This window comes from Mustelus asterias, unplaced genomic scaffold, assembly GCF_964213995.1.
Source record: "Mustelus asterias unplaced genomic scaffold, sMusAst1.hap1.1 HAP1_SCAFFOLD_504, whole genome shotgun sequence".
NCBI classification, from domain to species: Eukaryota; Metazoa; Chordata; class Chondrichthyes; order Carcharhiniformes; family Triakidae; genus Mustelus; species Mustelus asterias.
In genome coordinates this window covers 127,049-142,681 of record NW_027590456.1, presented here as the reverse complement: position 1 = coordinate 142,681, position 15,633 = coordinate 127,049, and the positions used below count along the sequence as shown (strand labels likewise).

Sequence of the window (15,633 nt, the reverse complement as noted above, 5' to 3'; positions counted from 1 at the left end):
CTAAATGGATACAAAATTGGCTTGATGACAGAAGACAGAGGGTGGTTGTAGAGGGTTGTTTTTCAAGCTGGAGGCATGTGACCAGCGGTGTGCCTCAGGGATCAGTGCTGGGCCCACTGTTATTTGTCATTTATATTAATGATTTGGATGAGAATTTAGGAGGCATGGTTAGTAAGTTTGCAGATGACAACAAGATTGGTGGCATAGTGGACAATGAAGAAGGTTATCTCGGATTGCAACAGGATCTTGATCTATTGGGCCAGTGGACTGATGAATGGCAGATGGAATTTAATTTAGATAAATGCGAGGTGATGCATTTTGGTAGATCGAACCAGGGCAGGACTTACTCAGTTAATGGTAGGGCGTTTGGGAGAGTTATAGAACAAAGAGATCTAGGGGTACGTGTTCATAGCTCATTGAAAGGTATAGTCACAGGTGGACAGAGCGGTGAAGAAGGCATTCGGCATGCTTGGTTTCATTGATCAGAGCATTGAATACAGGAGTTGGGATGCCTTGTTGAAGTTGTACAAGACATTGGTAAGGCCTTGGAATACTGTGTACAGTTCTGGTCACCCTATTATACAAAGGATATTATTAAATTAGAAAGTGCAGAAAAGATTTACTGGGATGCTACTGGGACTTGGTGGTTTGAGGTATAAGGAGAGAAAAAAGTCCCAGTCTATCCAGCCTCTTCTTATAACTCAAACCATCAAGTCCCGGCAGCATCCTAGTAAATCTTTTCTGCACTCTTTCTAGTTTAATATCCTTTTTATAATAGGGTGATCAGAACTGTATTCCAAGTGTGACCTTACCAACGCCTTGTACAACTTCAACAAGACGTCCGAACTCCTGTTTCAATGTTCTGACCAATGAAACTAAGCATGCTGAATGCCTTCTTCACCACCCTGTCCACCTGTGACTCCACTTTCAAGGAGCTATGAAACTGTATACCCAGATCTCTTTGTTCTATACCTCTCCCCAACACCCTACCATTAACTGATTAATCCTGCCCTGATTCGATCTACTAAAATGCATCCCCTCGCATTTATCTAAATTGAACTCCACCTGCCATTCATTGGCCTACTGGCCCAATTGATCAAGGCCCCGTTGCAAACCTAGATAACCTTCTTCACTGTCCACTATGCCACCAATTTTGGTGTTATCTGCAAACCTACTAACCATGCCTCCTATATTCTCATCCAAATCATTAATATAAATGACAAATAACAGTGGACCCAGCACCGATCCCTGAGGCACACCGCTGGTCACAGGCCTCCAGTTTGAAAAAACAACCTTCTGCAACCACCCTCTGTTTTCTGTCATCAAGCCAATTTTGTATCCAACTGTATCCAATGTAATGACTCATGTAGCCTGACTGTAACGGTACATAATTTATAACAGAATGCAAAGTAAAACCACTGCCATGGTATACACACAGTAGTCCCTGCCTGGGACTACAGTTCAGCAGGCCCAGTCCTGGGCCTGCCATATAAAAGGCTCATGTAATGAGTCCCAGGTGGGGAGGCCACTCCCTGCTTGTTACCAGGGGAACTCGTACTTAACTGGTCCCACAGGGAGATCAATCAGTGATTCCCCATGGACCTGATGGTGGTTATCCAGTTACAATAAGGGGGTGTGGGATATGTCAGAGTGTTACATTGAGGGGTGTGAGGTATATCAGGATGTTACAGTGAGGGATGTGGGTATATCAGTGTTACAGTGAGGGTATGGGGTATATCAGGGTGTTACAGTGAGGGGTGTGGCATATATCAGAGTGTTACAGTGAGGGGTATGGGGTATATCAGAGTGTTACAGTAAGGGGTATGGGGTATATCAGAGTGTTACAGTGAGGGGTATGGGGTATATCAGAGTGTTACAGTGAGGGGTATGGGGTATATCAGAGTGTTACAGTGAGGGGTATGGGGTATATCAGAGTGTTACAGTGAGGGGTATGGGGCATATCAGAGTGTTACAGTGAGGGGTATGGGGTATATCAGAGTGTTACAGTGAGGGGTATGGAGTATATCAGAGTGTTACAGTGAGGGGTATGGGGTATATCAGAGTGTTACCGTGAGGGCTATGGGGTATATCAGAGTGTTACAGTGAGGGGTATGGGGCATATCAGAGTGTTACAGTGAGGGGTATGGGGTATATCAGAGTGTTACCGTGAGGGCTATGGGGTATATCAGAGTGTTACAGTGAGGGGTATGGGGTATATCAGAGTGTTGCAGTGAGGGCTATGGGGTATATCAGAGTGTTACAGTGAGGGGTATGGGGTATATCAGAGTGTTACAGTGAGGGGTATGGGGTATATCAGAGTGTTACAGTGAGGGGTGTGGGGTATATCAGTGTGTTACAGTGAGGGGTATGGGGTATATCAGAGTGTTACAGTGAGGGGTATGGGGTATATCAGAGTGTTACCGTGAGGGCTATGGGGTATATCAGAGTGTTACAGTGAGGGGTATGGGGTATATCAGAGTGTTACAGTGAGGGGTATGGGGTATATCAGAGTGTTACCGTGAGGGCTATGGGGTATATCAGAGTGTTACAGTGAGGGGTATGGGGTATATCAGAGTGTTACCGTGAGGGCTATGGGGTATATCAGAGTGTTACAGTGAGGGCTATGGGGTATATCAGAGTGTTACCGTGAGGGCTATGGGGTATATCAGAGTGTTACCGTGAGGGGTATGGGGCATATCAGAGTGTTACAGTGAGGGGTATGGGGCATATCAGAGTGTTACCGTGAGGGCTATGGGGTATATCAGAGTGTTACCGTGAGGGGTATGGGGTATATCAGAGTGTTACAGTGAGGGGTATGGGGTATATCAGAGTGTTACAGTGAGGGGTATGGGGTATATCAGAGTGTTACCGTGAGGGCTATGGGGTATATCAGAGTGTTACAGTGAGGGGTATGGGGTATATCAGAGTGTTACAGTGAGGGGTATGGGGTATATCAGAGTGTTACCGTGAGGGCTATGGGGTATATCAGAGTGTTACAGTGAGGGGTATGGGGTATATCAGAGTGTTGCAGTGAGGAGTGCGGTAGTGGCGTTGTGGTACTGTCACTGGACGTGTAATCCATAGACCTAGGACAAGATCCCAGGTTGAAATCCCGCCACGGCAGATGGTGAAATTTGGGTTCAATAAAAATCTGGAATTAAAAGTCTAATAATGACCATGAAATCATTGTTGATTGTCCTTTAGGGAAGGAGGTGTGCCAACCTTACCTGGTCTGGCCTACATGTGACTCCAGATGCACAGAAGTGTGGTTGATTCTCAAATTCCCTCTGGAATCGAGGGCATTTAGGGATGGGCAATAAATGCTGTCCCACCCAGCAATGCTCACGTCTTAAAAAAATGAATAAAAACAAAATCAGAGTATTACACTAAAGGGAATTGTGATTGAAATCCACAGTAAAGGCATTCGCTGACTTGTTTTTTCCTGAGATTTGTTCTGAGGCACTGAAAGTGCAGAAATGATTCCTTGAAATGTTTAATGCCACATCTTTGTTCAACAGTGTTTTGAGTATCCAAACTACTTCAGAGTGGTTCTAACTGTTCCAGAAGACCTGATGCTGGAGGCATGTAACCGCATCCGTGAATTCTGCGAGGAACATTTCCAAGCTCACGGGAATTGCACTACACCCGATATTGAATGCGACAAGTGAGCCTGCTTTGGAGGATTTGCTGGGCATCTTTAATGACAGACTGTGCTTCAGTCTGAACTATTTAACTCAAGTCTAATATAATTTAAAAATGTCTGTACAAAGATTAATTTATTATTTGCGTGAAGTAATTCACATGAAACTTAATCTGGATCATGCTGGGTGGAGCCTCGGTGTTTACTGGTGAATCCCCAATTTATCAAAGATTGATGTAGAGATGCTGGTGTTGGACTGGGGTGGGCACAGTAAGTAGTCTCACAACACCAGGTTAAAGTCCAACAGGTTTATTTGGTAGCACGAGCTTTCGGAGCGCTGATCCTTCATCAGGTGAGTCTCACCTGATGAAGGGGCAGTGCTGCAAAAGCTGGTGCTACCAAATAAACCTGTTGGACTTTAACCTGGTGTTGTGAGACTACTTACTGTATCAAAGATTGGTTTCAACATTTTTGGCATTGTATAGGTAATGTTCTGATCATACAGAGACCTAAGCCTGAATTCACCATTGACACTATAACTAATATATCACACAATTACTTTGTTGGTGAACATTTTTTCTCCAAGGATATCTCCCATATGTGCTGCAAACCAGCTCATACAGAAGCATGGAATCAAAGAATAAAGAAAAATACAGCACAGGAACAGGCCCTTCAGCCCTCCAAGCCTGTGTCAATCATGATGCCCTAACTAAACTATAAAAAAATACCTTCTGCCCTTGGTCTGTATCCCTCTATTTCTTCTCTATTCACGTACCCATCTAGATGCCTCTTAAACGTTGCTAATGTGCCTGCTTCCACCACCTCCTCTGGCAGTGCATTCCACTCTCTGCATGAAAAACTTCCCCCCAACATCTCCCTTAAACTTTCCCCCTCTCATTTTAAACCTGTGCCCCCTTGTAATTGACACTTGCATCCTGGGAAAAAGCCTCTGACTATCCACCCTGTCTATGTCTCTCATAATTTTGTAGACCTCAATCAGGTCTCTCCTCAGCCCCTGTCTTTCCAATGAAAACAATCCTAGTTTATTCAACCTCTCCTCATAGCCAACACCCTCGAGACCTGGTGAACCTTCTTTGCACTCTCTCCAAAACTTCCACGTCCTTCTGGTAGTGGGACAATTGGAATATTGAGCAGTATAAACAAGTTGGCTGAATCAAGAACCTCCTTTTCTGTATCACCAACTCCACTGAATAGGTTAGGTGCCTGGTCCTCGCTGGTATTGATGATAGACCTCTGGCCAACTGTAAAATAAAACTTCTAATGATTTTTCCTGATGCATGCATAATGCCAACTGAGAATAGGAACAGGTTTGAAAATGCTACCGGAAAATGCTACAAGATATTGTGACCACAAGGATGAAGTAGAAGGGGGGAGATTTTGGCTCAAGTTCTGGGCCAAGCTGTGACAAATGTTTTCCTACAGTGAAACCTTACAACAATAGAGTATGTGCGTGCCAGTCCACTCGCATGAAGGAGATAATTCCAGATTTCATAGCTCTTGGTGTGAAACTGCCTACTTCTAATTTTATTATCAAGACTTATTGAAGACTCACTAACCAGAAGAAAAAATTGATGTTAGAAATCTAACACCAATTTCTCCCTATTGTTGTTTTTCCCTATCTACTTTTATATAATTATCATTTAATTATTTGAAACAGCTCAATGAAATCATTCCGTTGTCTATTGTGTTCAAGAGAATACATTTAGTCTACTCGATCTTTCCCGTAACTCTTTCTGCCTTGGAATCATTCTGGTGATTTTTGTGCTGCTTCTCTACAAGGTCAAGATCCCACTCTGAGCCATGGTGCCCAGAACTGAACACAGTTGCTCCTAATCGTGTCAAACCATAACTTTATCTAACTGTGGCAAAATCTTTTTGTATTTCAGTCTTCTAGAGGTAAAGGACAACAGTCTGTTATTTTAAATTAATTTTGATACCTGTGCTATCTAGTTTAGAGTGATTTCTGCACCCAAATCCCCAAATCTCTTTTCTCTCACGCAGTTCTTAGCTTTTTACCATTTAAAAAAAACAAGCTTTGATTTGTCTTAAGTCTAAAGTGGATAACCTCTCATTTCCCACAATAAATTCCATCTCCCACAATTTTCTGATTCAATTAATTGACCAATATCCCTTTAAAACTTACTGCTTTCATCTACACTGTTTACCGTGTCACCTAACTTATTACCATCAGGAAACTTGGATATATGGCTCACTGTTCTTTCATCTGAGTCATGTCCAAAAGAGTCCCATTCCCTCTAGATGCTTTGCGTATATTTCTGTTGGTGGTATTGAGTAAAGCAATTTTGCACAAAACTGGGTGAGGGTTTAATTTTGACTGTTTTTGCTGCTTGGTTTATTTCAGGTTTCTCGTGCATCAGATTTAGTCACACTTTTTGTTTTTTTTTAAACTTATTTAATATTATTGTGTTTCTAATAAATATTATGCCACATTGACCATTTGACAATTGTTTATTAGTGATTAGTTAAATTCAGGAAGTGGGACTTTCTGGCCCTGCTCCTCACCTGGTTGGCTGTAGAGATTCGCATTCTAATCAGTATTCTGTAACTTGATTTTGTGTCTCTGTATGCCCTGTTTGAGAGCAGATATCCACTCCATCTGACAAAGGAGCAGCGCTCCGAAAGCTAATGGCATTTGCTACCAAATAAACCTGTTGGACTTTAACCTGGTGTTGTTAAAACTCTTACTGTGTTTACCCCAGTCCAACGCCGGCATTTCCACATCCTCCTCCTCACCCCATGGCGTGTATTGTTGGGGCTGAGGTGGCTCACCAGAACATCCCGCTGGCGGGAACGGCCAGATAATCTTACCAAAGATGTGTCGGGAATATGACTGTGTGGGTTGGGGGAATGAGTGAGATTCACATGTGTGTTTCTGTAGCCTCAGCCCAACTGTTTCAGTACAGCTACAGCACTGGCATCTACCGACAATGTGCAAAATTTCCCAGGTATGTCTATACACAAGACACAGGGCAAATCCAGCCTGGCCAATTAGAACATAGAACAGTACAGCACAGAACAGGCCCTTCGGCCCACGATGTTGTGCCGAGCTTTATCTGAAACCAAGATCAAGCTATCCCACTCCCTATCATCCTGGTGTGCTCCATGTGCCTATCCAATAACCGCTTAAATGTTCCTAAAGTGTCTGACTCCACTATCACTGCAGGCAGTCCACTCCACACCCCAACCACTCTCTGCGTAAAGAACCTACCTCGGACATCCTTCCTATATCTCCCACCATGAACCCTATAGTTATGCCCCCTTGTAATAGCTCCATCCACCCAAGGAAATAGTCTTTGAACGTTCACTCTATCTATCCCCTTCATCATTTTATAAACTTCAATTAAGTCTCCCCTCCGCTCCAGAGAGAACAGCCCTAGCTCCCTCAACCTTTCCTCATAAGACCTACCCTCCAAACCAGGCAGCATCCTGGTAAATCTCCTCTGCACTCTTTCCAGCGCTTCCACATCCTTCTTATAGCGAGGTGACCAGAACTGCACACAATATTCCAAATGTGGTCTCACCAAGGTCCTGTACAGTTGCAGCATAACCCCACGGCTCTTAAACTCAAACCCCCTGTTAATAAAAGCTAACACACTATAGGCCTTCTTCACAGCTCTATCCACTTGAGTGGCAACCTTTAGAGATCTGTGGATATGGACCCCAAGATCTCTCTGTTCCTCCATAGTCTTCAGAACCCTACCTTTGACCCTGTAATCCACATTTAAATTTGTCCTACCAAAATGAATCACCTCACATTTATCAGGGTTAAACACCATTTACCATTTTTCAGCCCAGCTTTGCATCCTATCTATGTCTCTTTGCAGCCTACAACAACCCTCCACCTCATCCACTATTCCACCAATCTTGGTGTCATCAGCAAATTTACTGATCCACCCTTCAGCCCCCTCCTCCAAGTCATTAATAAAAATCACAAAGAGCAGAGGACCAAGCACTGATCCCTGTGGCACTCCGCGAGCAACCTGCCTCCAATTCGAAAATTTTCCATCCACCACCACCCTCTGTCTTCGATCAGACAGCCAGTTACCTATCCAATCAGCCAACTTTCCCTCTATCCCACACCTCCTCACTTTCATCATAAGCCGACCATGGGGGACCTTATCAAACGCCTTACTAAAATCCATGTATATGACATCAACTGCCCTACCTTCATCAACACACTTAGTTACCTCCTCAAAAAATTCAATCAAATTTGTGAGGCACGACTTGCCCTTCACGAATCCGTGCTGACTATCCCGGATTAATCCGCATCTTTCTAAATGGTCGTAAATCCCATCCCTAAGGACCTTTTCCATCAATTTACGAACCACCGAAGTAAGACTAACCGGTCTATAATTACCAGGGTCATTTCTATTCCCTTTCTTAAACAGAGGAACAACATTCGCCATTCTCCAGTCCTCTGGCACCATCCCCGTGGACAGTGAGGACCCAAAGATCAAAGTCAAAGGCTCTGCAATCTCATCCCTTGCCTCCCAAAGAATCCTAGGATACATTTCATCAGGCCCAGGGGACTTATCGACCTTCAGGTTATTCAAAACTGCCATGACATCCTCCCTCCGAACATCTATTTCCTCCAGCCTATTAGCCTGTAACACCTCTTCCTCAAAAACATGGCCCCTCTCCTTGGTGAACACTGACGAAAAGTATTCATTCATCACCTCGCCTATCTCTACTGACTCCATACACAAGTTCCCACTATTGTCCTTGACCGGCCCTAACCTCACCCTGGTCATTCTTTTATTCCTCACATAAGAGTAAAAAGCCTTGGGGTTTTCCTTGATCCGACCCGGAAATTAACTCCCATCAGTCTACTATCAATCATCAGTAAAGTGAGGGAAGGGGTCATCAACAGCACTATCAAGCAGCACTTAATTAGCAATAACCTGTTATGGAGTCATAGAGGTTTACAGCATGGAAAAAGCCTTTCAGCCCAACTTGGCCATGCCACTCAGTTTTTACCATTAAGCTAATCCCAATTGCCCACATATGGCCCATATCCTAGATATGATGCACAGTTTGGGTTCTGCCACGGACACTCAGCTCCTAACCTCATTACAGCCTTGGTTCAAACATGGGCCATCTTGCGGATGACACGAAGATGGCTGGACTTGCGGATAGCGAAAAGCATTGTCGGGCAATACAGCAGGATATAGATAGGCTGGAAAATTGGGCGGAGAGGTGGCAGATGGAGTTTAATCCGGATAAATGCGAAGTGATGCATTTTAGAAGAAATAATGTAGGGAGGAGTTATACAATAAATGGCAGAGCCATCAGGAGTATAGAAACACAGAGGGACCCAGGTGTGCAAGTCCACAAATCCTTGAAGGTGGCAACACAGGTGGAGAAGGTGGTGAAGAAGGCATATGGTATGCTTACCTTTATAGGACGGGGTATAGAGTATAAAAGCTGGAGTCTGATGATGCAGCTGTATAGAACGTTGGTTAGGCCACATTTGGAGTACTGCATCCAGTTCTGGTCGCCGCACTACCAGAAGGACGTGGAAGCGTTAGAGAGAGTGCAGAGAAGGTTTACCAGGATGTTGCCTAGTATGGAGGGTCTTAGCTATGAGGAGAGATTGGGTAAACTGGGGTTGTTCTCCCTGGAAAGACGGAGAATGAGGGGAGATCTAATAGAGGTGTACAAGATTATGAAGGGTATAGATAGGGTGAACGGTGGGAAGCTTTTTCCCAGATCAGAAGTGACGTTCACGAGGGGTCACGGGCTCAAGGTGAGAGGGGCGAAGTATAACTCAGATATTAGAGGGATGTTTTTTACACAGAGGGTGGTGGGGGCCTGGAATGCGCTGCCAAGTAGGGTGGTGGAGGCAGGCACGCTGACATCGTTTAAGACTTACCTGGATAGTCACATGAGCAGCCTGGGAATGGAGGGATACAAACGATTGGTCTAGTTGGACCAAGGAGCGGCACAGGCTTGGAGGGCCAAAGGGCCTGTTTCCTGTGCTGTACTGTTCTTTGTTCTTTGTTCTTGGACAAAAGAGATGAATGCCAGAGGTAAGGGTAACTGCCCTTAACATTGCGGCAGCATTTGACCGAGTGTGGCATCAAGCAGTCCCAGCAAAACTGCAGTTAATGGGAATTAGGGGGAAAACTCTCCGCTGACTGGAGTCATATCTGGAGCAAAGGAAGATGGTTGTTGTGATTGGAGGTCCATCATCTCAGTTCCAGGACATCACTGTAGGAGTCCCTCAGGGTAGTGTCCAAGGACAAACCATCTTCAGCTGCTTCATCAATAACCTTCCTTTCATCATAAGGTCAGACTTGGGGATGGTCACAGATGATTGCACAATGTTCAGTATTATTTGCGACTCCTCAGATATTGAGACAGTCCATTCCTAAATGCAGCAAGACCTGGACAATATCCAGGCTTGGGCTGGCACGTGGCAAGTAACATTCGCACCACACAGTGCCAGGCAATGACCAGCTCCAACAAGAGAGGATCTAACCATTGCCCCTTGATAGTCATTAGTATTACCATCACTGAACCCCCCACTATCAACATCTTGGAGGTTACCATTGATCAGAAACTGAACTGGACGAGCCAGAAAATACTGTGGCTACCAAAGCAGGTCAAAGATGAGGAATCCTGTAGCAAGTAACTCATCTCCTGACCAAAGCACAAATCAGGAGTGTAATAGTATATTCTCCACTTGCCTGGATGAATGCAGCTCCAAAAACACTCAAGAAGCACTACACCATCCAGGACAAAGCAGCCCGCTTTATTGATACCCCTCCCACACACATTTGTTGTGAAATTAGTGTTTGTAAAATTATTTTAAAATTCTAAAAATGCTAAGAGCTGTAAAATTGCATTATCTGTTTTTAAAAAGGTAGTTTTTTTTTGCTGTGTTTAGAGAGTTAGGAAATGCAGATGTAAATACACAGAGACCTAAAGTGAAATATTGTATTGAGAGGCTAGGCAGTAGTGTTGCCATGACAACAGGTTGTTTTTGAAGTTTGCCCAATCAATTTGAAATAAGCATTTGAATAGCAGCAGCCGATCAGATTTGAATTTATTGTTTTGATAACCTGTAAACCAATCCTATGGTGGGGGTTTTTGGTATGTCATTGGGGATATAAAGGCCTCAGCTCCTAGCTCCAAACTCCCAGAAGACCGTCTGCCAGCCACTGCCACATATCATAGCTAGAGAGAGAGACACACAGACAACTGTCTCTGTCAGTGTAACAGCCACATTTATGTCTCAAAAGAAAGCCTCATCTCAATCATAAAGGTACTGACAAAAGAACAGAAGATAGAAGAAAACCAGCACAGAAGACAACAAACCTGATTGGTGGAGTTCATAGAAGACAGAGGGTAGCAGTGGAAGGGTGCGTTTCTGAATGGAAGGCTGTGACTAGTGGCGTTCCTCAGGGATCAGTGCTGGGACCGTTGCTGTTTGTAATATATATATATGATTTGGAGGAAAATGTAACTGGTTTGATTACTGCCTGATTAGTAAGTTTGCGGATGACACAAAGATTGGTGGATTTGCAGATAGCGATGAGGACCGTTAGAGGATACAGCAGGGTATAGATCGGTTGGGCAGAGAGCTGGCAGATGGAGTTTAATCCGGACAAATGTGAGGTAATGCATTTTGGAAGGTCTAATGCAGATAGGAAATATACAGTAAATGGCAGAACCCTTAAGAGTATTGATAGGCAAAGGGATCTGGGTGTACAGGTACACAGGTCACTGAAAATGGCAATGCAGGTGGAGAAGTTAGTCAAGAAGGCATACGGCATGCTTGCCTTCATCGGCCGTGGCACTGAGTTTAAAAATTGGCAAGTTATGTTGCAGCTTTATAAAACCTCAGTTTGGCCGCACTTGGAATATAGGCTGGGATTTTATCAAAACAGGCACAACGCAGTCGTGAAGTGGGATGTAAATCGATTAGCGCCGGTTACTCGACTGGCACTATTTTACGAGCGTCGGATTTCCGGCTTGGTCAGCCTCTCACCAGAAGTGGGCGAGAGGCAGGTGAATTTATTTAAATTTATTTAAAGAAGCATTTCAATTACATTAGCGAGCCCGGAGCTCAATTGTCCGGCCTTTCCCCCCTTTATAACCTCGCCGGGAAAGGTTCTCGTTGGCGAGGAATAGACATGCTCCCCATGAATGGGAGCAGTTGACTTGGCCTTAGCAGTGGAACTGGAGGCCATTGAGGCCTCCAGGGGATGTTGAGGGCAAGGGGGAATGCCCCTTGGGCAGTGCCAGACTAGCAATGCCACCTTGGCACCTGAGCAATGCCCACCGGGCAGTGCCAGGAGGCGGGGTGAGTGGAGGAGGGGCCAATGGGGTGGGGCAGTGGTGGGAGGGGCCAGTGGTGGTAGGGCTAATGGGGGCAGGGCTAATGGCGGGAAGGGGCCCACTGCCACTCTGCAGTGATCGGTAGGGGGAGTGAAGGAGAGGGGGCCCGCTGCCACTCTGCAGCGATCGGTGGGGGAGGGGGGCCCAGATTGGGCTGGGCAGCGGAGGGGGGTCGGTGGGGTATGTCTCTCGGGCCATGGGCCCCCACAATTGCAAGGGGGAGCTGCTTTAGGCTGCCTGCACTAGCAGGGAGCCTGACAGCTCTCTCTCTTGTCTGTTGGACCCCTGCTACTGCTAACGCGCATGTGCAGCATCAGAGGCCTGCACATGTGCACTACCTACCTCTGCAGGCTTTCGGGCACTTTAAGCACCGCCCACAGGCTTCTGCAGCGAGCAACAGAGTTGCTCAAAAGTTTGCAGGCAGAGTGCATATGGGGGAGCGGGGGTGGGGGGCCTAAAAACACCCCCAAAAGACGGATCTCAAACTCTCCCAGTTTCAAATCCGCCCAGTATGGGGTCACAGCGCCAGGGATCCGGGTTCGATTCCCAGCTTGGGTCACTGTGTAGAGTTTGCATGTTCTCTCCATTTCTGTGTGGGCTTCCTCCGGGTGCTCCGGTTTCCTCCCACAGTCCGAAAGACGTGTTGGTTAGGGTGCATTGGCCATGCTAAATTCTCCCTCAGTGTACCCGAACAGGCGCCAGAGTGTGGCGACTAGGGGATTTTCACAGTAACTTCATTACAGTGTTAATGTAAGCCTACTTGTGACTAATAAATAAACTTTAACTTTCACTTTGACAAAAAATGGTAAAATACCGCCCATAGTGTTCAATTCTGGTCGCCACACTACCAGAAGGATGTGGAGGCTTTGGAGAGGGTACAGAAAAGATTTACCAGGATGTTGCCTGGTTTGGAGGGCATTAACTATGAGGAGAGGTTGGAGAAACTTGGTTTGTTCTCACTGGAGCGACGGAGGTTGAGGGGAGACCTGATAGAAGTCTACAAGATTATGAGAGGCATGGACAGAGTGGATAGTCAGAAGCTTTTTCCCAGGGTGGAAGAGTCAATTACTAGGGGGGCATAGGTTTAAGGTGCGAGGGACAAGGTTTAAAGGAGATGTACGAGGCAGATTTTTTACACAGAGAGCAGTGGGTGCCTGGAACACGTTGTCGGGGGAGGTAGTGGAAGCGGATACGGTAGTGAGTTTTAAGGGGCGTCTTGACAAGTACATGATTAGGATGGGAATAGAAGGATATGGTCCCTGGAACGGTAGGGGGTTTTAGTTAAGTCGGGCAGCATGGTTGGTGCAGGCTTAGAGGGCCAAAGGGCCTGTTCCTGTGCTGTAATTTTCTTTGTTCTTTGTTCACTGTTTGCTGGATACAGTGTTACTTGGTTGCTTTTTCAGAGCGAGTCTCAGGGAGTTATTTTGATTTAATCACTAAAAGCTGGTGAAGTGCCGATAATCCCCTCCTCACAAACTCTTTAACAGATTATGAAGGGAGTTACTTCTCTGAGTGGTTAAGTGTTAGTTCTGAGAGGAGATCAACCTCCCCTTCGTAACACATTCAATCCTTGCACCACTGACAAACAGCCGCAGCAGTGTACCATCTACAAGTCGCACTGCATGGACTCACCAAGGCTCCTTCAGTCGCATCTTCCAAACCCATGACCACTACATAGAACATAGAACAGTACAGCACAGAACAGGCCCTTCGGCCCACGATGTTGTGCCGACCTTCATCTGAAACCAAGATCAAGCTATCCCACTCCCTACCATCCTGGTGTGCTCCATGTGCCCATCCAATAACCGCTTAAATGTTCCTAAAGTGTCTGACTCCACTATCACTGCAGGCAGTCCATTCCACACCCCAACCACTCTCTGCGTGAAGAACCTACCTCTGATATCCTTCCTATATCTCCCACCATGAACCCTATAGTTATGCCCCCTTGTAATAGCTCCATCCACCCGAGGAAATAGTCTTTGAACGTTCACTCGATCTATCCCCTTCATCATTTTATAAACCTCTATTAAGTCTCCCCTCAATCTCCTCCGCTCCAGAGAGAACAGCCCCAGCTCCCTCAACCTTTCCTCATAAGACCGACACTCCAAACCAGGCAGCATCCTGGTAAATCTCCTCTGCACTCTTTCCAGCGCTTCCACATCCTTCTTATAGTGAGGTGACCAGAACTGCACGCAATATTCCAAATGCGGTCTCACCAAGGTCCTGTACAGTTGCAGCATAACCCCACGGCTCTTAAACTCCAACCCCCTGTTAATAAAAGCTAACACACTATAGGCCTTCTTCACAGCTCTATCCACTTGAGTGGCAACCTTTAGAGATCTGTGGATATGGACCCCAAGATCTCTCTGTTCCTCCACAGTCTTCAGAACCCTACCTTTGACCCTGTAATCCACATTTAAATTTGTCCTACCAAAATGAATCACTAGATCAGCCGCACTCACAAGAGAGCTCCGAACGTCACCCAAGCGCAACGCAACACCATCCGTGCTCTCAAGACCAACTGCAACATTGTCATCAAACTAGCAAAGGGGGGGCCATTGTCATACTGAACAGAACGGATTACTGCAAAGTGTACCGACAACTGAACAACGAGGAACACTACAGACAGTTACCCGCAGATCTGACCAAAGAACACACCCGTCAACTCAACAGACTGATCAAGACCTTTGATCCGGACCTTCAGAGCACCCTCCGTGCTCTCATCCCACAAAGTCCCCACATTGGAGATCTCTACTGCCTCCCGAAGTTACACAAGGCCAACACACCCGGCCGTCCCATCATATCAGGCAATGGGACACTGTGTGAGAACCTCTCCGGCTACGTCGAGGGCATCTTTAAACCCATTGTACAAAGAACCCCCAGCTTCTGTCGCGACACTACGGACTTCCTACAGAAACTCTGCACACATGGAGCAGTTGAACCAGGAGCACTCCTCGTCACAATGGATGTCTCGGCACTCTACACCAGCATCCCCCACAACGACGGCATTGCTGCAACGGCTTCAGTACTCAACGCCGACAACAGCCAATCTCCAGATGCAATTCTACAACTCATCCGCTTCATCCTGGACCACAATGTCTTCACCTTCAACAACCAGTTCTTCATCCAGACAGATGGAACAGCCATGGGGACCAAATTCGCTCCTCAATATGCCAACATCTTCATGCACAGCTTCGAATAAGACCTCTTCACCGCCCAGGACCTTCAACCAACGCTATACACTAGATACATCGATGATATTTTCTTCCTTTGGACTCAGGGTGAACAATCACTGAAACAACTATATGATGATATCAACAAGTTCCATCCCACCATCAGACTCACCATGGACTACTCTCTGGAATCGGTTGCATTCTTGGACACACGCATCTCCATCAAGGACGTCACCTCAGCACCTCACTGTACCGCAAGCCCACGGATAACCTCACGATGCTCCACTTCTCCAGCTTCCACCCTAAACACATTAAAGGAACCATCCCCTACGGACAAGCCCTCCGAATACACAGGATCTGTTCAGATGAGGAGGATCGCAACAGACACCTACAGACATTGTAAGACGCCCTCATAAGAACAGGATATGGTGCTCG

The 15,633-nt window shown here is 46.0% G+C and overlaps 1 protein-coding gene across 1 annotated transcript in view; it reads left to right on the top strand.

Annotated features, from left to right (window-relative positions):
- Nucleotides 1-6,120, top strand: part of tat (tyrosine aminotransferase) — a 119,690-nt gene extending 113,570 nt beyond the window's left edge. Inside the window, exon 11 of the mRNA XM_078204920.1 lies at nucleotides 3,519-6,120. Within this exon, the coding sequence (XP_078061046.1) occupies nucleotides 3,519-3,668 (150 nt within the window). The 3' untranslated portion in view covers nucleotides 3,669-6,120. The remainder of the gene's footprint in view (nucleotides 1-3,518) is intronic.
- Nucleotides 6,121-15,633: the final 9,513 nt, after the last annotated feature.